This window comes from Leucoraja erinacea, chromosome 17 (assembly GCF_028641065.1).
Source record: "Leucoraja erinacea ecotype New England chromosome 17, Leri_hhj_1, whole genome shotgun sequence".
In the NCBI taxonomy this organism is placed as follows: domain Eukaryota; kingdom Metazoa; phylum Chordata; class Chondrichthyes; order Rajiformes; family Rajidae; genus Leucoraja; species Leucoraja erinaceus.
This window is the reverse complement of record NC_073393.1, coordinates 16,535,193-16,560,960: the sequence shown is the minus strand read 5'-3', so window position 1 is coordinate 16,560,960 and position 25,768 is coordinate 16,535,193. Positions and strand designations below refer to the sequence as shown.

The following is a 25,768-nucleotide window of genomic DNA, read 5'->3' as shown; positions in this document are numbered from 1 at the left end:
CTATGAAAATGCAGGAACTTTAAGAAAGGAAGAGGAGGAACCAGAGGACTACGGGAGAGCTGAGGAGACAATAAGGGCTACCGGAAATTGGAGAAGTCAATGTCCATGCTGCTGGGGTATAAACTGCCCAAGCGAAATATGAGGTGCTGCTCCTCCAATTTCCGGTGGTGCTCACTCTGGCCATGGAGGAGGCCCAGGACAGAAAGGTCGGATTCGGAATGGGGGGGTTAGTTGAAGTGCTGAGCCACAGGGAGATCAGGTAGGTTTTTGCGGGCCGAGCGGAGGTGTTCAGCAAAACAATCGCCAAGCCTACGCTTGGTCTCACCGATGTAGATCAGCTGACATCTGGAGCAGCGGATGCAATAGATGAGGTTGGAGGAGGTACAGGTGAACCTCTGTCGCACCTGGAACGACTGCTTGGATCCTTGAATGGAGTCGAGGGGGGAGGTAAAGCGACAAGTGTAGCATCTCTTGTGGCTGCAAGGGAAAGTGCCCGGAGAGGGGGTGGTACGGGTGAGAAGGGAAGAATTGACCAGGTAAACATTGAAACATAGAAACATAGAAATTAGGTGCAGGAGTAGGCCATTCGGCCCTTCGAGCTTGCACCGCCATTCAATATGATCATGGCTGATCATCCAACTCAGTATCCCGTACCCGCCTTCTCTCCATACCCCCTGATCCCCTTAGCCACAAGGGCCACATCTAACTCCCTCTTAAATATAGCCAATGACTGGCCTCAACTACCCTCTGTGGCAGAGAGTTCCAGAGATTCACCACTCTGTGTGAAAAAAGTTATCCTCATCTCGGTTTTTAAAGGATTTCCCCCTTATCCTTAAGCTGTGACCCCTTGTCCTGGACTTCCCCAACATCGGGAACAATCTTCCTGCATCTAGCCTGTCCAACCCCTTAAGAATTTTGTAAGTTTCTATAAGATCCCCTCTCAATCTCCTAAATTCTAGAGAGTACAAACCAAGTCTATCCAGTCTCTCTTCATAAGACAGTCCTGACATCCCAGGAATCAGTCTGGTGAACCTTCTCTGCACTCCCTCTATGGCAATAATGTCCTTCCTCAGATTTGGAGACCAAAACTGCACGCAATACTCCAGGTGTGGTCTCACCAAGACCCTGTACAACTGCAGTAGAACCTCCCTGCTCCTATACTCAAATCCTCTTGCTATGAAAGCCAACATACCATTCGCTTTCTTTACGGCCTGCTGCACCTGCATGCCTACCTTCAATGACTGGTGTACCATGACACCCAGGTCTCGCTGCACCTGCATGCCTACCTTCAATGACTGGTGTACCATGACACCCAGGTCTCGCTGCATCTCCCCCTTTCCCAATCGGTCACCATTTAGATAATAATCTGCTTTCCCGTTTTTGCCACCAAAATGGATAACCTCACATTTATCCACATTATACTGCATCTGCCAAACATTTGCCCACTCACCCAGCCTATCCAAGTCACCTTGCAGTCTCCTAGCATCCTCCTCACACCTAACACTGCCCCCCAGCTTAGTGTCATCCGCAAACTTGGAGATATTGCCTTCAATTCCCTCATCCAGATCATTAATATATATTGTAAATAGCTGGGGTCCCAGTACTGAGCCGTGCGGTACCCCACTAGTCACTGCCTGCCATTGTGAAAAGGACCCGTTTACTCCTACTCTTTGCTTCCTGTTTGCCAGCCAGTTCTCTATCCACATCAATACTGAACCCCCAATGCCATTTGCTTTAAGTTTGTATACTAATCTCTTATGTGGGACCTTCTCGAAAGCCTTCTGGAAATCCAGATACACCACATCCACTGGTTCTCCCCTATCCACGCTACTAGTTACATCCTCGAAAAATTCTATAAGATTCGTCAGACATCATTTACCTTTCGTAAATTCATGCGGACTTTGTCCAATGATTTCACCACTTTCCAAATGTGCTGCTATCCCATCTTTAATAACTGACTCTAGCAGTTTTCCCCACTACCGATGTTAGACTAACTGGTCTGTAATTCCCGTTTTCTCTCTCCCTCCCTTCTTAAAAAGTGGGGTTACGTTTGCTACCCGCCAATCCTCTGGAACTACTCCAGAATCTAAAGAGTTTTGAAAGATTATTACTAATGCATCCACTATTTCTGGAGCTACTTCCTTAAGTACTCTGGGATGCAGCCTATCTGGCCCTGGGGATTTATCGGCCTTTAATCCATTCAATTTACCCAACACTACTTCCCGACTAACCTGGATTTCACTCAATTCCTCCACCTCCTTTTGACCCTGCTATTTCCGGCAGATCATTTAGGTCTTCCTTAGTGAAGACGGAGCCAAAGTAGTTATTCAATTGGTCCGCCATATCCTGGTTCCCCATGATCAACTCACCTGTTTCTGACTGCAAGGGACCTACATTTGTTTTAACTAATCTCTTTCTTTTCACATATCTATAAAAACTTTTGCAGTCAGTTTTTATGTTCCCTGCCAGTTTTCTTTCATAATCCATTTTTCCTTTCCTAATTAAGCCCTTCGTCCTCCTCTGCTGGTCTCTGAATTTCTCCCAGTCCTCCGGTATGCTGCTTTTTCTGGCTAGTTTGTACGCATCATCCTTTGCTTTGATACTATCCCTGATTTCCCTTGTTATCCATGGATGCACTACCTTCCCTGATTTATTCTTTTGCCAAACTGGGATGAACAATTTTTGTAGTTCATCCATGCAGTCATTAAATGCCTTCCATTGCATATCCACCGTCAACCCTTTTAGAATTAATTGCCAGTCAATCTTGGCCAATTCACGTCTCATACCCTCAAAGTTACCTTTCTTTAAGTTCAGAACCATTGTTTCTGAATTAACAATGTCCCTCTCCATCCTAATGAAGAACTCAACCATATTATGGTCACTCTTGCCCAAGGGGCCATGCACAACAAGACTACTAACTAACCCTTCCTCATTACTCAATACCCAGTCTAAAATAGCCAGCTCTCTCGTTGGTTCCTCTACATGTTGATTTAGATAACTATCCCGCATACATTCCAAGAAATCCTCTTCCTCAGCACCCCAGCCGATTTGATTCACCCAATCTATATGTAGATTGAAGTCACCCATTATAACTGCTTTGCCTTTGTGGCAAGCATTTCTAATTTCCTGTTTGATACCATCTCCAACTTCACTACTACTGTTAGGTGGCCTGTACACAACACCCACCAGCGTTTTCTGCCCCTTATTGTTTCGCAGCTCTACCCATACCGATTCCACATCCTGCAAACTAATGTCCTTCCTTTCCATTGCGTTAATCTCCTCTCTAACCAGCAACACTACCCCACCTCCTTTTCCTTTCTCTCTATCCCTCCTGAATATTGAATATCCCTGGATGTTCAGCTCCCAGCCTTGGTCACCCTGGAGCCATGTCTCCGTGATCCCAACTATATCATAGTTATAGAGGGAGCGGGTAGTTATGGTAGTTATGGAGGGAGTGGTCTTTGCGGAAAGCAGACAGGGGGGAGAGATGGGAAGATGTGGAGAGTGGTGGGGTCACGTTGGAAGTGGCGAAAATGACAGAAGACTATTTGTTGTATTTTACCGGCTAGTAGGGTGGAAGGTGAGGACTAGGGGGATACTGCCCTTGTTACGAGAGGGGGGATGGGGTGAGAGAGCTATGTTCCGGGGTATTGAAGAAACCCTGGTGAGAGCCTCATCTATAGTAGGGGAGGGGTTCCCTGAAGAATGAGGACATTTCCGATGCGAGTTTGTGTGTGGCCATTTCCGATCCGAGTTTGTGTGCGGCCTAGACAGAAAGGTCGATATGGGACGGGGAGTTAAATTGGTTAGCAACCCAGGAGATCAAGCAGGGTTTGGCAGAACAGTTGCCTAGTCTATGCTTGGTCTTGCCTATGTCAAGGAGCCCACGTTGGGAGCACAAAATGCAGTAGTTGAGGTTAGAGGTGGTGTACAACTGACCAAGTAGCAAACCATGTACCAATTATTGAAGGATATTGGAATAGTACCGAGATAGGTTTTGATCTCCTGATTCAAGGCATGCAATGCAGATCTTGGAAAGAGGTGGCTTCTTAAAGGGAGAGATTCAGAAGCACAGTCAGGGTTCTTTATCAGATGTTGCCCTGATTCAGCAGAGAAGACTTACATGAGAAGAAGCCAAATCCCAGCTGAAAATACTGGCAAAAATCTCACCAATGGCTGCCTTTATATAAAACAAAGTAACTCAAATGAACTTCATTAAAAAAGACTTGGAATGGAAACTTAAATGTATTACTTGTGCAACCTGTGCTAACATTTGACTAAATTTTCAACTTTTAGGGAAATTCTCTATCTCTTTTACAAACTGCCATGTGAGTAGCCAGGTTATAAGTGATAGGAGTAGAATTAGGCCCATCAAGTCTATCTATTGCACCCTCCTAACCCCATTCTCCTGCCTTCTCCTCATAACCTCTGACATAACCCCATCAAAACCCTATCTATCACTGCCTTAAAAATATCCACTGACTGCCTCCACAGCCTCCGTGGCAAAGAATTCCACACATTCTCCACCCTCTGACTAATGCAATTTCTCCTCATCTCATTCCTAAAAGAACGTCCTTTAATTCCGAGGCTATGACCTCTAGTCCTAGAGTCTCCCACTAGTGGAAACATCCTCTCCACATCCACTTGATCCAAGCCTTTCACTATTATGCACATTTCAATGAGGTCCCCCCTCCTTCTTCTAAACTCCAGCAAGTGCAGGCCCAGTGCCGACAAACGCTCATCATAGGTTAACCTACCCATTCCTGGGTTAACCTACTCATTCCCAGAGTAGTCCTGGTCGATGTCCAGTATATTATAATCAGTAAGCTAACTATCTTAACTTTCCAATTTCAATATGTATGTAAACATCAAAGACACTGCATATGAGTGGGTAATATCGATTGGTTTTGAAGTTCTTGGTGCCCTGCAGCAGTGAATATCCTTTCACTCTAGAGACAAGTTACAATGTAACTTACAATATTCTTACAGGATTTATCATGGCACAAATTTTATATTACTTTTCTCCTGACCGAGCACTTTTAATGTATAACTAGACCAAGTGGGACCCATTGTGGACGAAGATGTATAAACACTGAGTCATTCAGTTTTGTATATGTTCTTTATTGGCATAAACATATAGCGTAAATACACATAATTGGTGTAGGTTCAAGCTCCAAGATGAATCTGAGGAATAGCTGAACCGGCGCACTAGATGATGTAGTAGAAACTCGACTGGATTACGGATCGGGTGTACAACAGTAAAAACCAGACATGGATCAAATCAGCTAAGAGTGATTGATCTACACATTGGGTCCCTGTCACATGGGAGGCCTGGTCCCCCTACGCAATATTCGACCACTCAATATTCCAACTGTGCAGGTCGGCTCTCCCTCATTTTAATCTTTTAAAAAAGTGCAATTGTACTAACATTTTTTAATTCTTTAATGTGATTTAGGTGCCATCTTTAGTAATCAAAATCGAATCATTAAACTTTCAATTTAGAGAGCAATTAAAAGGCTTTGCAATCACAAATGTGCACGGTTAGGCTGGCAGATTCTTCCCCGAGGACATTTGCTGCCAAGGACTCAATGTCCTGGGATAGCAATCCCATTGTGACGTCTTAGCTGCCGGTGCAGATTTGAAGAAATCCTTCTCAAAGTGGGATCTTGTAAAGCTAAAAATGTTAATAACTTGTAAACTATAACATCAATCAGAACAAAACTGGACAAAAACCACCATAGGACAATTGTGAGTAAGGAAAAACTTTACGTGTACCGTTTTGGCATAGTTCTGGGATAGATAGATAGATAGATAGACAGATAGACATATAGACAGATAGATGTTTTAGTAATATACTAGACCAAGTGGGACCCATTGGGTCCCTGTCACACTGGAGGCATGGTCCCCCAACATAATATTCCACCACTCACCCATAGCCCCCGAGGGAGGCCTGGTCCCCAATACAACCTGTTCCCCAATGTAAGATTCCACCACTCATCCTTTTTCCCAACACAACCCGTTCCCCCAATGCAATATCCCACCACACACCTATAGCCCCCAACTGTGCAGGCACGGCTCATACACACCCTTGGCTCATACACACCCTTGTCTGCACCCTCCCTCTTCTCTCCCCTGTCCACCTCCCCTCCTCCACTCCCTCCCTCACCTCTCCCTGTCCCATTCCCTACCCTCAGTCTCTCCCTCTCTCACCTCTCCCCTATCGCACTCCCCCACTAAACACAATGTCTCCTATCATCCCCCACTCCTTCTCTCTCCTTTAAGAAATCTCTTCTGTAAGAAATCTCTCATTGCATTGGGCGGAGCTTATTCCTACACTGTTGATTAGCCGCTGAACTGTTCACAGCAGCTTATGTAAATGTGATTGTGATTGGAGGTCTGTGAGATCCCATTGTGACATCATAGCTGCAAACTGCCAGAATCTCCCATCATATGTCAAGTTATTGTTCTCAAAGTGGATTTTTAAAAAACTTTTAATTGTCAATGACTTGTGAAATATAACCTCAATCTGAACAAAACATTATACAAACCACCACAGGGCAATGGTGAGTAAGGTGCTGCACAAAATGTTAGCACTACCATGTCGGTGATCTCATGGGGATAGATGGATGGAAGGATTGATGGAACATTTCCCACCACTATGAGCTACAATCCCAGCTGCAATTTTAAAAAGCCCCCATTATTATTCAGCGCACTGAGATATTGTCTAAGTTTCAGCACATTAACCTGTCCTCTCATCATAGAAAACGCTAGTCATTGATCGGGTCAAGCCGCATCTCTGGGGAGATAAACAATTGCCGTTTCAGTCAAGGGCCTTTCATCAAAAGGGGAAAGCCAGCTGATATGTTGGGTCTTGCCCTGCGCGACACTGCATCAGAACAATAATACATAAGTCAAAGGAAAAGCGACTGTGACACACTAAAATAATGAGCTATGGTGCTATTTGGACTGATTTGCTCAGAAAGATGTTGACAACAAGTTTATATTAGCGGTGCAGCTGATGCCAAAATACATCAAGAGGTGATGAATTAATCTTGCTATTACCAATCTCAAAGTAGGAGATTGGAGAGCACAACTTCTTTCAGCTGCAATATAAACCTGGAATGACGATGTGAAGCAATCTCCAGGCACCCACCTGTTTGCAAGAAACTGCATTGCCTGTCGCGGAACCGAACAGGCGCTCTGGACCAAAGATCATTTCTCTGGACGGTCAGATGTCAATCAGGCGGAATTCACGGTCCCGATTGGCTCTTCCGCGGCAGGTACCCGCCCCCCCCCCCCGGGAGGTTCGTCAACGCGCACTGCGTAGTTACCATGGAGATGGCTGGGAGGAGGGGCAAGCGGAGGGTACTCCATCTTTCCCTCCGTCTCCATGAGGCGGCAGCAGGTGAGTGAGGTCCGCTCCGTACTCGGGGTAACAGGGCGGCCCCTGATCGCCAGTCAGGCACTTTCCCTCCGTGAGGCGGCGGGCCAGGTGCGTGTGCGCTCCCGCTCCAAGCTCGGGGTATCAGGAGGCCACGTGTTGGGCCCTCCGGCCGCGGGTCAGATAACGCGCTACAATCCCAGGTTTATTCGTATTCAATCCCACGTCTATTTGGTACTTTCAATCCAATTTTACGGTAAGTAAATTGATTCTGAATGTTCTTAGGATTTAAATTAACACAACTAGTAAAGCTGTTGCCTGGCAACTCCATTGGTAAACCTGATTTAGTGTCGCCAAAGCTCGGCGTGGTCATTCATACTGAGATACAAAGTCTGAATTACAGGAGGTGCAACAGATGGAGCGCTCCAGCGACCCCAGTTCGATCCTGAGCTCTGCGCGGTTTGCATTTTCCCTGCGAGCACGTGGGTTTCCCAGGCTGCTCCAACATCTCAAAGACTTACCCACTGATTTCCATTGTTATCTAGACAACACTTCTTCCCACCCTGCTTCCTGTAAATACTCAATCCCCTACTCCCAATTCCTCTGTCTATGCAGCATCTGTGCTCAGGATGAAGTTTTCCATGACAGGTCATTGGAGATGTCCTCATTCTTTAGTGAATGGGGGTCTCCCTCTTCCATTTTAAACGAGGCTCTCACTACGGTCTCCGCTCTTGCTTCCCCTCCCCATATTCGTAACAAGGACAGAGTCCCCCCCCCCCCCCCCCCTCCTCCACACCTTCCACCCTATCGCTGTCACATACAACATATAATCCTCCAACGTTTTCGCCACCTCCAACGGATCCCACTACTTGCCACACCTTCCCGTCTCCACCCATTTTGGCGTTCTGCAGAGACCGTTCCCACCACAACTCTGTGGTCAACTCGTCCCATCCCACCCAAACCACCTCCTCCCCAGGTACTTTCCCCAGCAACCGCAGGAGATGCAACACCTGTCCCTTTACCTCCCTCCTTGACTCCACCCAAGGATCCCAAATCTTTTCAGGTGAGGCAGAGGTTCACTTGCACTTCCTCCAACCGCATCTACTGTATCCGTTGTTCCTGGTGTTAACTCCTGTATATCGGCGAGACCAAGCACAGGCTCTGCGTTTTGCTGAACACCTCTGCTTAGTCTGTCTTAACTAACCTAATCTCCTGGTTGCTCAGCACTTTAACTGCCCCTTTTATTCACAATCTGACCTTTCTGTCCTGGGCCGCCTCCATTGTCAGAGAGTGCAGCCCAGTGCAAATTGGAGGAACAGCGCCTCATATTTCGCTTGGGTAGCTTACACCCCAACGGTATGAACATTGACTTATCTAACTTCAAGTAGCCCTTGTTTTCTCTTTCTCTCCATCCCCTCCCCTTCCCAGTTCTTCCACCAGTCTCACTGTCTCCAACTAGATTTTATCTCTGTGCCGCCCACTCCCCTGACATCAGTCTGAAGAAGGGTCTCGACCCAAAATGGCACCCATTCCTTTCTTTCCTTCTGGTGCCTGTCCTGCTGAGTTACTCCAGCATTTATGTGTCTGTCTTTATACAAGTGTTTGGGTTGGGATACATTTCCTTTCTGTTATGCCCACATGCAGAGTCAGTCAATTCAGGCTGTCAATTCATTGGAGTGTTTTACTTGTCCATGTCTTTTTTCTCCTTTCCTGGCTCTGATGAGTAATGTTTGGCATGTATTACCTGAACAGCCTGTGATGAGTTGTGGAAAGCTTGGGACTTTCTTTCTGTTTCCTTGAATCCATGTTCTAATGATCTAATGAGCAGTAAATGTTGAAGTACTGCAAGCACATGATTCTTACAATTGTTGGAGAACTGTAGAACACTGGCATTTTTGTAGAGCCATTTATGTCTTTAATGTGGAAAGCATTTAGTGACAGCCTCTGAAATACGGCAAGATCCTTGTATGACAGTAGGAAAAAAAAGTTATCTGTTGTAAATGCTGGTTGTTGTTGCTGTGGAGAAAATCTCTGCTCTTCAAAACATTGTCCTTAATCTTTTGCAGCAGTCTGAGAGCAGTCTGTTTGCCATCTGCTATAAAATGATTGCTCCAACAGTATAGGGTAACCCCCGTTTGATTAATGCCTACAAATGCTGCCAAAACAGTTCAAAAGGTTATTCATTGCATTGGTGTTTGAGGTGATATTTGGAATCTTGTGTGTTATGAATATGTCATGCAGTAAGTCAGGATAGTACATCACGCAGTGGGCCAAAGGGCCTGTTTCCATGCTGCATAACACCATTGCTCTAAACTACCTTTGACATATTTGTCAGATGATCTGGTATTTTGTTGGTTCACATGCTTGATCAATGGTGTTTTATCATTAATGTTTTATTATTATTAATGTTTAGTGTTTTCTTAGTCATTCGTAACTGTCACTATGTCATGTTACTTGTGGGCCGAGCACCAAGGCAAATTCCTTGTATGTGAATACTTGGCCAATCAACTTACTTATTCCCCCATTAAGTTGCGTTGTGTGTTTTGATGAAGTGAGCATTATCAGCAGTACGCTTCCAGCCCGAACTCTAGACTGATCCATAGACGTCTTATTAATATTCAATACTCGTATCCTTGAACAGTGCACCATATCGACCTCGCCAAGAGACTGATCGGGATGGGGTTATCTCGCATACATATATTCAGTGAGGTGCTTATTTGAAATGAATTAATGAAAACATTCATGAAACCACGATGTCCAGGGAATGAGGAGATGGTTAGGCAATCACATGTACATGCAATGCAGCCAAACATTAGCATCTCTTGCATAATTTAAAACTACTAACTCATCAAAGCTATTACTCCATCAGAATTAATGGTATTTAGGATTTAGCTATGGATTTACATTGATTAACACCTTCAAAATACTTGTTAGAATATATTGGCTCATGGGAGGGAACCATGATATTGACAGGAATCCCAGGTGGAGAATGTGCAAGCTTCACACTGACAGTAACTTGTCGGGATTGAATGTGGAGCTGCAGTGTTAAATGTTGCACCACTGTGCTACCCATATCTTATCAGCACAATGAGCAGGAGGAACAAGGAAATCAATTCAGCAGAAGGAAATCAATTTTTTTTAAATCAAGAACTCTTTGCCCATTAACTCAAAATTACAACGGGTATGGGCATATTACGTAGTAATCTGGAGACCTGGACTAATATGAAAAAAAAGGAAGTTCAAACCCCTGTAGATTTGTTAAAAAAATAATTTTGTGACAACTGGAAATAAAAGATGGCGCTCAGCAAGTGAATATCATGACGTGATGATTGCTATGTTACAAAATTGCCATAAATGTAATGCGCGTCTTTTAGGAGAGGATGCTTTTCAGCGTTGTTGGTGTGGTCTTTATTTGATTCCAGCCCGACATCAATATGATTAATGCCTAATTATCCTTCCAGGTGGTTTTTGCTGTTGTGCTGCTTGCATAATGTCCTCACAGAATGGCACCATTTTGGGGGGAAATGTGTTGTCGCCGGCTGTGTGGAGTATCTAGGATTCTTGGCGAGCACCTACACTGCCAGATGGCCCATTATCCTGACAAATAATTTTCAGCGAAAAGCTATTGCATCGGTGACAAATGTCGACATTGATTAATGTGGAAATTGCAGGAAGGGGGGGGGGGGGGGGGGAATCCCACAATTAGATGTAGCTAATTACCTCCTTTACACATCCATTACCATCAATGTTCTCCTTTAAAGATATCAAACTAATTTTCACATGTTTTTATTTCTCTTGTGTTTCTTCAGTCTGCTGAGGGCAAATATGGAAGAATAGGCTAGAGGGAGTGCTGAGATGGAAGGCAATGATTTTGTTTACAATGCTGAAAGCCACACATCAGAGAAGACCTGTTGGACAATGTGGTGCACGGATAGTTGTATTTGAAAAGGTATGTTTGGAACTTGATCAGAAGCAATAAGTTAAAATCAACTGAGTAATTGGACTTTTTAAAATAAATTAAAGAAGAATCCTCATGCCTAATTTTGATTTTATAACGTGTACTTAATTTTTAGAGTGATTGTGGAATTGTTCTCTTCCATCTAGTTTTGAATGATTTGCTAGTAAATCTGAACAACCATAAGAAGATTTGAAGCTTTGACTCAAAAAACATGGACAGTTTGTAGAACAGTTGTATAGATACTTCCTTTCCCCCGATCTATATACAGATTTTTTAGCATATATCCACTTTGGGAGCAATTACAGCGGCCAATTAACGTAAAAACCCACATGTCTTTGGGATGTGCGAGGAAACCCTTGCAGACACAGGAATTATGCGCAAGCTCCACGCAGAAAGAACCCGAGGATTGCTTCACAAACAATAATTTTTCAGGCCAAGTATTTAAAGATGATTCACTAACCTTTTCTATTTGTTGGGAAACAGGATGCAGTCCCAATCTCGGTAAGGCATTTGTGAGGAAAGGTTGCCTAATCTCCTATGAAGATGTTGGAAATACATGTGAAATGAATAATCGATGGGTGATACTGGAAACCATTGATGTCAAAACAGCGTGATATGCAAGGATAATGAGGTTCAATACGATATAAACAGGATTTGTTTGGTATGCATGTTATAATCTTGGGTTCTATTAATAAACAATGTATTGATCAATTTGTTTGAAGTAATTTTATGATTGTTATAATACTGTATATATTACACGTATAAACTTTTTTTTTTGCATTCTGTTTAAAGGTTATTTTGACATTAAGCCCTGTATTTTATTTATTTTTTCCCCTGTGCCCAAGTTCAATGATGAGTAATGTTTGGCATGTATTATCTGAACAGTCAGTGAGGAGTGTTAAAGTAATTACTCTGAGAACTTGATCTTTATTTTACTGACTGTAGCTGCCTCTTGCAGAGACGGCAAAGATGCTTACAACGCTGAGGCAATAAGTGCAGTACTCAATTTTCTTAGTTTATGTGATCATGTGCATAATGGTCTTGGAATGTTCAATGCCCATTGTTGAAAACAAGTTATCTAGAGTTAAGCATTCCACTATAGTGCTGATTGATCATTGTCCATTTATCATCAACAATAGCATCAATGCAAATTAGTTTATGTTGCTCTTGTGTTATTCTGGAGTCTTTACTTCATGACACAGATGAACTAGTGAATATAATTTTTTTTAGGGTTTTCAATTACCCACAGATTTGTATTGATCGGTTGGGGAAATTGGAGTTTTTGATAGGTGATAAACAGCTATAATTGGGGGAGGGGAGGGGTTGGACAATGTTTTTGACAGGTTACTTCACTCATGGCGATTTGTTTCAGATGCAATGGAATGCAGAACCGGCCATTTGTAAACAAGACTACCACACACTGTTCTCAGATGTAACATGCATCAGATAATTTCCATAAACACCAGTCAGTGTAATTGGATTGAAAGTCTCATCCCAGAGGAGACACACACAGGATGGACCCATTCATCTTTGATGGTATGCTGATGGCTGGCATTTTGTAGCTGATCAAGAAGAAAGCCCACGTGAAGAACTGAGGCCGTTCTGGAATGTGTCTGATGTGGAAATTCTTGAAATAAAGGCCTTCTGGCAATTTTGTTTTTTTGGTCTTGTTCTTCGAACAATGCTGTGATGCTGGGGCATAGAGGAACATTACATTTAGATGCAGTTCACTTAGAGCTTGCATAAAGTGTGGGCAACCCATGTTATGGTGGAAACACCCATACAGAATTCACAAATCATACATGACCACTTATAAATGGCATAACTCAATAACACTTAGGTTAAAAGCTGATTAGCATCTGCAGTTACTGCAGATGCTTATGTGGGCTTAAATATTTCTAAATTGAGAGCCAAAAATTAAAGCTATACTTACTGGCCTAGTGAGTATAGATGAATCCCGAGTCAGAGGGCATAGTGTGCCTGAAAAACTGTCCATATTTTGATTTTCCACAATATGAAACCATATTTGGCAATCCCTCAAATAATGTTTTTCTTAATAATAATAATGTACTACCAGTACTACAGCTGCTGGTCATGGTAGGGGACAAGCTGAGATTTGTTTTGAACTAGATAAACTGGCTTTGGGTAAATGATTACTGGTTTGAGATAAAACCATGGTTCTAAAGCCCTTCGGAAGCCCCATTTACTATGCTGCCATCAACATCAAGTAGGTTTATCAACTTTTCCCACGTGGCACGTTATAGATTGTTTCAATGCCCTGGTGTATGCAAATCAACCCCAACTTCCTCCCAAGTAAGTGAGAGAAGTATTACACATACCCTTTTACCTCTCCTAATGGTTACCAGCTGCAACAAAGTAAATATATTTAGCATTCTGCATTAACTACTTATATAAGTCTGCACTACAACACTGAAGCTAAATGCTTATGGGGTGACTGCATATTTGGTCCTCAACTAGAACTGGGCTTTGAACAGGGAGTCTGATTTTGGTGTCAATGCTCATCTTCCAACCAAGCCTTTACAGCAAGACAAGCAGAAAATCCCACTTCACACTTGTTCTTAACCCATATTTTAATTTATGTTATCCACCTTGTCTTGCATGTTTAGCTTTATTTAATCCATCTTCCCCAACCTTTCCCTACACCTAACTGAATCTAAGACTACATACTGGCCCAAGAAGCTTGCTGATTAACCTGAATAATTCCAGCACCTGCAGTGTGGTTCATTTTATTGCTAGGCTGTGAAATTAGTTCCAGTTTCAGAGAATGCAAGATGGCAATTGAACCTGAACAAAGCAGGGAACAAGTGCACACGTTTAAATATTTATTTATTTTAATGACATGTATACAGAAAAGTTAATACATTATGACAAAGATGTAGATATAGGATAGAAATAATAGATTGACATACATGTGCAAAGTTAATCATTTGTCATCTTGCCAAAGAGTTAATCTTGCAAGGAAATTCTGGCCTTGATTAAATAGTGATTTCTGAACTATTCTCTCTGCCGCCCACATCCCCAATTATTACAAGCCAGTCCCTGCTCAAATTTCAAGATTTGCAGAAACAACTAGTCTCCATAAGACTGGTCAAAAATGGATATACTTATCTACCCCCTCATTTGTAAATTAGACTAGTCAGCCCTGGAATTGCCATCTTAGTCAAAATCTGTCCAATATTCTTATGCTGACAATATGCTGAAGAGATTCAGGCTTATATTGAGAGCAAATCAGAGACCCCTCAACACTCCCATGAAGTAGTCAATGGTGCTGCCATATTCAAGCTTGTCTGCTTTGGCACTCCTTGTATATCATATTGGGAAACTAGCTCTGACCTCTTAAAATAACCTGGAATTTCACAGGTTAAGATGGTGATTTACACATTAAAAATTTCAAGCTTTTCAATATACCGGGGGAGGAAACCAAAAGATACATACCAACAAGGAAGAGTTCCGGAAATACAATTTTTTTTTAAACGCTCTTTGGATTAAATTGAATTTAATAATTTTTAGCAGCAATTATATAACTGGTTGGATATGTAGTCAACTACTTGCAAAGCACTTAAATATCAAATGCAACCACATCCCTTGTACCATTTGTAGTGGAATGGTACAGTAGTGAGGATGGCTGTGGTAGAGGATGAATCATCTCATTTTCAGATTCCATCCTTGCATGTCAAGTGTGGTATCTGCTGCCATGTCCTGAGGTTGATCAGGACTTGGTTAAGTTTCTCCATCCACGAATTCCTCTCTTCTTTCGTGTCAGCTGACAGCCAGTTTCTGCAAGTAGCAGTAGCAGGTTACAAGGTAGCATTGGTTTGTGTTCCACATATTGAATACAATTTTTTCTTATGAAATACTAAGTATTTCACTTGCATAGCAAAAGTCTTGTCTTAAAACCAAGTCTTCCTAGCAACATTGCAGGCACTGCAATTCATGCAGATAATACAATCACTGCCTCTCAGCATCAGTACATTTCAATCCTGACCACAGGTTCTCTTCCCCCACCGCATAAAATATCGGTTGTATTTTGCCATGTGATAGAATTGGTGGGGAGGGGAATAATGAGTGCAGGGAAAATAACAATGGGATTAATGCAAATGAGTGGGTTAATAGTGTAGACAGAGGGTCAAGTTCTGTGCTGTATCACCATGAATGTTCTGCACCAACTCAACAAACAAGTGGAAAAACAGGGCAGCATAAACATAAGGTCTACCATTCACCGATTCTACTACGAATCTGAAGTTTACAAAAAAACATAACAGCCTAATGAACTACCAGACAGCAACATTTAATGCCATAAAGAGATGAAAATGGATGCGACGATAGTCAAACAACATGTTTCTCCCATATACCAGGACCATGAAATTAGGTGAAAGTTTAATGGCATCTTTTTTGAGAAGCAGTGGCTTGGAGAAATGTTTCATAGAACCATTGAAACTAGGTTCAGGAGTAGGCCATTCGGCTCTTCGAGCCTGCACCGCCATTCAATATGATCATGGCTGATCATCCAACTCAGTATCCTGTACCTGCCTTCTCTCCATATCCCCTGATCCCCTTAGCCACATCTAACTTCCTCTTCAATATAGCCAATGAATTGGCCTCAACTACCTTCTGTGGCAGAGAATTCCAGAGACTCACCACTCTCTGTGTGAAAAATGTTTTTCTCATCTCAGTCCCAAAAGATTTCCCCCTTATCCTTAAACTGTGACCCCTTGTTCTGGACTTCCCCAACATCGGGAACAATTTTCCTGCATCTAGCCTGTCCAACCCCTTAAGTTTTGTACGTTTCTATAAGATCCCCCCTCAATCTTCTAAATTCTAGCGAGTACAAGCCATTTCAAAATTAAGCATATAATAATGGCTAATCCAACTTACTTGGTAAAGCAGAAATTGTCTCGACAATGTACAATTAGTGTTTCATGATCATCTTTAGACAGAGGCGATGCTGTAATCAGCTCCAAGGTTTTAGGTCTGGAACAGAACTCACGATTGGCAGGTTCAATCTTGTCTGTGGTACAGTTGGCCAAGTTAATGCACCCAATAGGTTTCTGGACAAAATAAAGTTTTCCAATGCATTAATTTCCTGGGATAAATAAAGTTATATCGTATCATAATACAAATGTATAAATTGTTGTGATATGGCCAGCAATTCAAAGTAACTAATTACACCACACTACACAAATTTTAATAGCAGGTATTTGAGCTGAAGCCCAAAAGATGTACATGTACACTACATTCCAAAGCATTCAGAGAATTTCCCAAATCTTGAATCATTTATTGTTTCCCGGGTACACCAAAACCACAACAATGACCAGTATCGTATCCTTAAAAATACAAAATAAACCGTGGAATCTAAAATGATTAATATTGGTGAATTTGTGGATCCCAGTCAAGGCTGAGAACCTGTAATTAATCTCAAGGTCATGGACTGAAGAGCAAATAAAATCTGCTGGAGTTTCTATTCAATGCTCTTGCATACAGATATGGGAAATAGGATCAAGCCCAGCCACGATGGCCCAGTGTTCAGATGCTCTGCTATCTACCAGATTATATAAAGAATTTCAATTTAATAAGTAAAAATATTGCTAGTACCTTTGGAATCATATGGTTTAAACAGGATTATCAAGGGGAGTCTATAATGAAAGTAGTCTTCCATCATAGTCAGTCTTTCACTGTAAACAGTGAAAGTGCAGATAAATTGTGAACTTGCATAGTAATATTAATTACTATTAATTTAAGCAAAGGAGAAATAGATTTCCATTTAGTCTTGATTTTTACTATTCTACTTCATTTTGAAGTGGCAAATCATCCAATTGATTTGGATAGAGTACAAATCTGTAGTGAAAAAGTTGTATGTTATTAATCACCGTGTGTTTCTCTTCATTGGGGTAAGTCCAATAGGAAAGTGTGTTGCCAGACAACACAAACCACCGGCGATGCCATGCACCAAACCCACTCACATCCTCAAATATAGTCTGTGAAAAGAGGCAGTATCAGTACAAAATGATTCCATATTCAAGAACTAGGCAAAACAGCTTTGGAAACTTCTTATTGCGCTGCTTGGTCAACAAAAGACAAATTTATTGGAGAATCCATTGTACACAAAAGAATACTTCAGGCATTGCTGTTCTATATTGACACACATCTTTAAATGGATGTTTGGTAGACTGAGCAGCAGTGGGAAGAAACCAAGTTGCATCAATATCCTATTTGTAATACATTCACCAAAAAAAAACTTTAAAAATCAGTAATTACCAGGAATCCCGAATACTCAATGGTGGAGTGAAAATGGCACTGCAGTTTCAAATATACGGCACCTTCAAGGGGGGATAGGAATGGGACCTGCATTTAGGTAAAGGAAATGCATTAGTACTTCAGGATAACTAATTTTACAGTACACCGTCATATATTTAATTCCAGCCCAACAACAGAAAGCTAACAAGAATAGAAACAAGCTCACATACGTATGGAATAATAAAATTAGTAAAGGTTAAACACACTGTAAGGAACCAGAATGAGAATTTTGCAAGTGCAATAAATAGGGAAGCAAGCCATAGCTCAGTCCAGGCAACTTCTGCACTATGCCCCTGTTATGCTTGAAAAAATTCAAAATAGAACCATACAAAATCAAGGCAGAAATGGAGGAAATTCCAACCAGCTGGATCAGCTACTGCTACTTTGCACAAAGCTGTAGTTTGGACTAGAGAATATATGCAAGTTATCCATTTCCACACACTCCAAAATGAAAATCACAATTTAGTGTAATATACAGCCACTACTGTATGAAATTTAAATATTAGAACAAAGAACAAATTTTGCTTTTGCAAATAGCAGGCAATCCAAAATACATTTTCTAGTCACAAACTAAAGCTGTGATACACAAAGGAAAATCTAATGATTAGAAGCATCTTGATATTAGTTAACTGCAGCAACCTTTTCCTGAAACTCATCTCCAAGCAGTTGCCTGACTTTTCCATCAAGCTTCATCTATAGTAAAGAGAGCACAAGCAAAAATTAATTGACATTTACACCTTGCCTTGCAAGTTTTGTTTTAAAAAGAGGAACCATCTCTGGATAGCTCTTAAGAGACCTCATCTGTTCTCACAAGTTCCACTGACTAATATGCAGCTCAGACATTATGTGAACAATCACAAGAATGAGCACTAGAAGTTTTCCACAAAGATAATTCACAATGACCAGCTACCCATTGAGAAGAGCATCACAAAGTAGCCATTTCCATCAAAAGCAAAACTCAGTGGAAGGACTGATCCTGCGTTTCATGTTTAGCCTAACACAGCCTTTTGAGATTAGTTGCAAACTTTAACTGGGGTATTAAGTTTCATAGCAGCATCAAATTCTAAATAGCTTTCAGAGCATAAATGTTACTTGGTGTTAAGCATATATGCATCTGTGAGTAGCGGGGATGATAACTGGCAACATCCCTGCAGTACACGTGCAATCCAAGGAATTTTAGAGTTGTTGAGTTCAGGTCTGAGGCGCAAACATTGCACAGCATCAGGGAAGAATTGCCTGTATATTTGCGCATAAGGCGTTCACATTCCTTAGCTTAGGTACGTTTAGAATACTAGAGGGGCTGTCCCACTGCAGCGACCTATTCCGCGAGTTAAGAAGAGTGTCTTCAACCTTCAAGCTGGAGGGCACTCGCCTGGAAAACCTCAAGCTGGATCGACCATCAGGGTAGAAACCGCGAGCTGGATCGACCGACCGCGAACACACACATCGCAAAGGCGGGGGCCAGGGAAAGCAGGGGTGTGCTGTCTGAAATTCAGACCCACGATGAAGAGGAAGGAAAGACGGCTGGGTGGGTTGTCTGACTGACCATTGGTTCCTAATCAGGACAGGATCGAGGGGAAAGTTCATCACTCAGGTAGTGGCAAATCTTTAGCATTTTCCACCCAAGGGAGCTGTGTAGCCTGGTACATTCAAGGCTGATGAGAAGTTTGAGGTTAAGGGAACAGACAGGCCAAGAGAGATAAAAAGGTCAGCTATGCCCGTGCAACGCAAGGCGGCCTTGTTGAGCTACTCCTGCTTCTACCCCTATGTTCATTAGACTGCAACGAGAGACTTGATTGTATAATAGTCATATTGTAGCTATTCTATTACAAGTGTCTAGTGAGAGGTTTGCACCCCTCACTATAGTGAATATGCAGAGGCAAGGAGGAAGAGGCTGGTTTGGGTGATTGGCTAGGTTAGTTTCACAACTGCAATTTTTTTTGCAGTTTTGGGCAGAGATGTTGCCAAACCAAGCTGAGATGCATCTCCCAAAAGGATGCTTATTATAGTGCATCTGTAGAAGTTGGTAATAATCATGGAGACATGCCAAAATTGCTTAGTCTTCTGAGGAGGTAGAGGTATTGCTGTGCTTACTTGGCCATAGCTTCAACGTGGTTGGTCCAGGACAAATCGTTGGTGATATTTATGGTTAGGAACGTGAAGCTCTCCACCACTTTGGCATAATTGATGCTGGCAGGGATCTAAAAGAGACTGATTGGTTCAGGAGTCTGATAGCAGTAGGAAAGAAGCTGCCCAGGCAACTTTTCCAAGAAAGTAGGAGAAAGGAATGGGTGGCAGGCATTCTTTATACATTCAGCCTTCCTGATGCAAAGTAGTGAAAATGGACAAGATGGAAAGAAATGACGAGCCCATGATGTACGAGTTGAATATCTCACAGGTAAGCTGTATATTTAGTTTTATGGTCCTACAAGAATCAAAATAACCAGGATGGGGCAGAAAGAGTTAAATCAAAAATCCAGCCATGATTTTAATATGCAAGAGAAGGCTTGAAATGTTGGATAGCCTGTTTCTACTTCTTAGACTCCAGTATTTGGAAGTTGGAAATTTATTGTCTACCCATAATTCTCTTATAAAACAGCCAAAAATCAATTGGATACAAGTCTACTAAATCCTTAAGAACAAATAGTAAATCAAAATTGTTACTGCTTACAAAAAAATGTAAAGTTATCTTTCTTTGGGTAAAGATACTGTCTAAAATGTCAATCACCAGGCTAAATTCTATCGTGGAAGCACTAAACAGTTTCAACAATTGAATAGCTTGGTTGAAAAGGTAATGAGAAGCTCAAAGATTCACATTATGAGAAATCCAGCATGCTAAAAATCAAGAGAGTGATACCACCAAAACCGTGGTAAGAAAGACAGGGAAGTTCGCTGCACAGAACTCAACATATGAAAAGCGTACTTAAGAGCTGCACAATTTATGCCTTCAAGGATTAAAAATTTGACTGGCGCAGATTAATGGTCTCATTCATAAATTGCCCCATCTGATGAAGCCGTGTTTTAGTTAAAAATATAAGAAGATATTAAATTGGCTTCTGGCTAGCTTAGAGCTTTATACGTTCAGCATTCAAATTAGGCTTAGTGAAAGGACAAGGGGGTGTGTGATGACGAGCCCATGATGTCCCAAGTGAAGGAGCTAGAGAGCTATCTTTGAAAGTAAGATGCCAGAAAATCAAATGAACAAGGATTTATGGGGGAGTTAAAGGCAATAATCCAAGAGAGAAATAAACAGTCACATCTTTGTAAACAAATACCTGTTTATGAGGGACCAAATGACAGTAGGAAGCAGCGAAAGAGAGCTAGGGTGGTCTCTTATTGGAGATAAACAAATGGGACAATGTTTTTAGTATATCTTGTACCATGTAAAAAAAAGGTTTGATGTGATGCATTCTGTGGAAACCTTTTCCAGTACCTCTGACCATGACTAATGTCTGTGGAATGTGATAAGGGGACAAGAAAACCCTATTTAAGTCAATGTAATTCTGTTGTTCAGAGAAGGTGGCTGAGGACAGTCAAGCGTCTGTGTTGGTCACTTGACTGGAGTTCTCCCTCCCTTCCATCGGCCGATGTTAAGTAAAGTTTTGAACTGGTCTACCAAACAGTTTGTGTGGTGTCTGTTTATTAAGAAGCGAACCTGGTTTAGTAGTTAAAATAAGTAGCTTTTTCACATCAATTATGAAGTTTCAGCAATTTAGAAATCTGAGATGATCTTAAATCACATTTTTGTCCCTAGTTTGGACCAGATCATTCCTCCAGCTACAACCACCATCTCCATGGGTCAATTTTGGGTCAAAACCCTTCATCTGGACGGATATGGTAAAGGGGAAGTAACCAGTATAAAGAGGTGGGGGTGCAGGGGTGAAAGGGGCAGGGCAAGAGTTAGCAGGCGATTTTGGATACAGACGTAAAGAGGTTGATAGAGAAATCTGGTGGGGAGGGAGGGGTGGAGATAGCAGAGGATGGGAGGCAATGAGAGGAGAACAAGCAGCTACAGATTCTAGAATCTGATAGGAAGGGAAAGTGATGAATGGAACTGAATGAGATGTGGTAGCAGATGGAACAAGAGGGAGGGGGAGGGGAAGGGGAACTAGTGGGAGTAGCGTATGGCGGAGCCTCGGAAAAGAAACATACCGCCTATGACCAACATATTGAAAACTCAAGACTTACTTTGTCCAGTGCAAACTTGTCTTTGCCCAGAGATGCCAGAGTGATTGTGTGAGACCCAACCAGTACAAACCTACTGGCACGTATCGAACTGCCAAGAACAGGACTAGCACCTACAAAGAACAGTGGAAAGTGCAAGCAAGTGTTAAGTGAGCAGTAATGAAGTAAACAACAAAGGTAGAGTGTTAAATTAGAACAAGAATATTTAAGGGCATCCACAATGAGCATGAAGAATAGTGAAATACAAGGCTGTTTTCACAAAACTGTTTAGGTCGAATAAACATTTAATGCTAAGATAGATTTAAGGATAATGAAATCGTTAAGCAAAAATGGATCTAGACAGGCCATGAAATACTTGAAAGGCAGCACTGGATGAATAATTTACCTATGCCCATGTTCCATCTGGTCATTCACAAACCATATATTCATTGCAAGCAATACTGATCAATGGGAAATAAGAAAGTCATATGCCATTCTGCAGATCTCCACTACAAGGTGGATAGGATTACAACAGCTTCCGCACCCCAAAAGAAAAAAAGGTCCTATGCTCTGCAAAAAGACATATTGACCACTGACAAGTGCCGTAAATATAGTGGATTGGGCAGGGACAAAGGAAAAGATAGGCAAATCCCAATCTATACATCTATATGTCCAGAAAACCAGGAACAAGCCTGCTTCTCCATTCATGTGCCTGCTCAAGTACTTAGCGTCTTCTTTCATTTGACTTAATATGACAAATAACATTTGAAGTAAAATTAGTAGCTCATACCTACTCCAATCTGCAGTAAGAAAAACAATCTTAGATGGTTACAATGTTACTACATGGTATTTAAATACAATGATAACCTATAGAGTTATATTATCACAATAGCAACAGTGGTGCACCCACTTTGTGTAGTTAACAGAGGATTCAATCACTGCACCATAAGGTCCAGATCAAAACAAGAAAATTCTGGTGAAAGATACAAGTGAATGGTCATCGTAAGATCTATTGTGATTGTATGATTGTACACTACTGCACAGAAAGAGATTAGATTTTTTTTTAAACTACTAATGCAGTGACAATAACATTCAATAATTGTATTTTATGCAAATGTTGATTTCCATTAACTCACCAGGCGACTGTAAGTTTGTTTTCTGAAAAGGAAAAAGAATACAACATGAACTCTTTCCTTCAGGTGATTGGTTCTGAGAAGTACAATTCTAGAAACAAACCAAAGCATTAGATTCACCATGTTATGCACAGTAAAGATTGCATTTCAGCTTGTAAAGAAAAGTACAATCACGAACAAGGCATGCTGATGTGTTGTGAAGGGGAGAGGTGACAAATCAATCTTGAGGCACAAGCCTCAGGCATTTTCCTGTACCTGGTGTTAAAATGAAATGCTTTCTTCTGATTCAACAGCAAACTTTTAATTGACTGATGCGTTTCCATACAATACTAACAGCTACAAAGTACAAATAGTAAAGCAGCAACATGATCCGAAACATATACCTTTAACCTTTCAAGTACATTTGAACCTGCTGAAGGGAATTGCCAGTGTCTATCTCAGAAGAAGCCAAATGTCAGCTCTCAGACACCTCATCATTCCTCCCAAACACTAATATGACTCAAGATCTGCTGAAATAATGCGCAAATATGGAAGGAGGCAATTTCGGCCCATCACATCCACACCAGCCCAAACAGCAACCCAATTCTGCAAATTCTTCATTTAAACTATTCACCCCACATTACAATCAACATCCCACCTTGTGCCAGGAGAATTTTACAGAGCTAATTAACTTACCGACCTGCAAATCGTTGTGATGTGGGAGGAAAGCAGAGCATCTGGGAGAAAACTCAGTTACAGGAAGAACACACAAACTCAATGCAGACAGCGCCCACGGTCAGGATTGAACTCAGGTTGCTGAAGCCGAGACCACAGCTGCTAAATATATTTTTCCATTGTGCAGTCCTGAGAAATCTATTTAATTAAAAGTCTCATCTTGACCACTTCCTGTCTGCGCTGTATATCGATTTTAGAAAAAATCAGAAAAAACGCTACCCTGTATCGCTGTGATTTTTAGCGGTCTTATTCACAGTCTTCCTCCGCTGAGCCAGCCTTGAGGATTATTCCCATCGGTGAAATTTTTTTTTTTTTTTACGAGTTTAAAAAACCATGAGATCAGCTGATTGGTCCTCTCGTCTATCACCACAATGAAAGTAACGCCCCTTCCGGTGTGGTGTGGTGGGGGTGTGGAGGGGGCAGGTCTATAAAACCCCGGATGCCTGGACATGAGTCAGTCACTCTGCAAGATCGTGAGGGAGAGGCCACGGCTGTCATTCTAAGGCGTGAATCAACTGAACTGTGAGTCTGCAATGTACTTGCAATAAATGATTTGTTAGCTCTTAATGACAATCCCATGAGTTGTTTGGTCTGCTGCCCTGCCTGTGCTTGAAAGTGCAATGTTTTATTAGGTCCGACTGCGTTTAGTCCAAAAGTCCCGCTCATTTCGCATTTTGGACAGGTCGCACTGACTGCGTAATTTCCGGGGAGTGCAGAGGGCCCGCTGATTGCATAATTTCTGGTAAGTGCAGAGGTCACGCTGAAGTGCTGCTGACTGCAGAAGCCCCACAGTGGAGAGGCCACGCTCAGCTGTGTGTAGATTCAAGGTTTACTGTCATATATATGGTGTGTGTGTGTGTGTGTGTGTGTGTGTGTGTGTGTGTGCGTGTGTGTGTGGGTGTGCGTGTGCGTGAGCACGTGTGAGTCTGGGTGCACCCCTTTGCCCATCTCAGGTGACAGTTTAGTTCCCAGTATCCATCAGAGGCTCATCAACTCCCCAGCATTAATCCTCCCTTTCCCTATGGCTGCCAATCCGTCAGACATAATTGTCAACCACATCTCCATTTCCTGCACTTCACTCACCCTTTTTTCGATAAGTATGTCATCTTCCACCCAAATTCGGCAGATCATCCTTCAATATTTCTGCCTCCTCCAACAGGATTCCGCCACCAACCCACATTCCCATCCCCTTCAACATTCCAAAGGGATATCCCCTTAAATGTCCTGTTACAAACCATTCTCCATCTCACAATATCCCATCCAAACGAAGATTTGGCACCTGCTATTTTACATCTATCTCAACATCCACGGAACCAAGCAGTCTTTCTTTACGAAACAAGTTTTGTGCATAGCATTCATAGGGTTTGCACATTAAATGGAACAAATTCAAGTAACCCCCTATCTCACCTACAGTATCTTCTACAGATGTAGGTATACTTTATATCAAATATGTTTCATTTCTTCTTCATGCCTCCTACTGCTGATCTTTAACTCAATGTTACCGTGACAATACCGATTGCATTAGACACTCATGTTCTCTCCATGACTTAAAACACGCTTGTCTTCTCAGTTTTCCATTTCTGATAAGGAATCCTTGACCAGAAACTTAAAATGTGTCTCGCCACAGACACTGGATGACTTCCAGTATTTCCTGCAGATTTTAAGCTGCAAATACATTTACTCCGATCAGCTTAGACATGCATCACACAGGCCATGTTACTGGTGATTATTTTGTTGCATTCATCGCAAATAACAAATTCCGTCATGCAACTTCATTGGAATTTTGCCCAATTTTTTAGTTACTACATTAAAACATTGCAAATTTTAAAACTTCAGTATGGGCAAAAGGTAAACCAATAGCATGCATTTTATGGCTTTTGTCTATTAAACATCTTCAGCATCCCACAACTTTGTATTCCAATTCTAACTGTAAAAACACTCTAGAAACAATCTGGCATAAAAACCTAATCTTTGACACATCTTCAAAATTTCTTCCAAATTCTCCCAACTCCTAACAGATGTACCTTGGTAACATTTAATATTTTGGATGGGCTTACATGCCAGCTTGCCCTCTTAGCGACACTCTAGCATCAATTCTTTAAT

The 25,768-nt window shown here is 41.8% G+C and overlaps 1 protein-coding gene and 1 long non-coding RNA gene across 5 annotated transcripts in view; one reads left to right on the top strand and one right to left on the bottom strand.

The window, feature by feature from the left end:
- The first annotated feature begins 7,385 nt into the window (after positions 1–7,385).
- Positions 7,386–12,990, top strand: LOC129705213 (uncharacterized). Of its 2 annotated transcripts, none has more exons than XR_008724865.1 (4): positions 7,386–7,405; positions 11,191–11,330; positions 11,823–11,970; positions 12,712–12,990. It is a non-coding gene; the product is annotated as an uncharacterized LOC129705213 (long non-coding RNA). The 2 variants fall into 2 exon arrangements; XR_008724864.1 differs by lacking the exon at positions 7,386–7,405 and adding an exon at positions 7,444–7,637.
- The window catches only part of LOC129705212 (anillin-like), a 48,052-nt gene continuing 34,994 nt past the window's right edge, over positions 12,711–25,768 (bottom strand). For 2 of the 3 annotated variants that reach the window (XM_055648680.1, XM_055648682.1), the window contains 7 exons: positions 22,955–22,976; positions 21,843–21,952; positions 18,294–18,347; positions 17,616–17,702; positions 17,228–17,335; positions 16,236–16,408; positions 12,711–15,137 (listed from right to left, as the gene is read on the bottom strand). In XM_055648680.1, coding sequence (XP_055504655.1) covers positions 15,014–15,137; positions 16,236–16,408; positions 17,228–17,335; positions 17,616–17,702; positions 18,294–18,347; positions 21,843–21,952; positions 22,955–22,976 — 678 coding nt within the window. In that variant the 3' untranslated portion in view covers positions 12,711–15,013. The remainder of the gene's footprint in view (positions 15,138–16,235; positions 16,409–17,227; positions 17,336–17,615; positions 17,703–18,293; positions 18,348–21,842; positions 21,953–22,954; positions 22,977–25,768) is intronic. The other variant, XM_055648681.1, reaches the window with a different exon arrangement.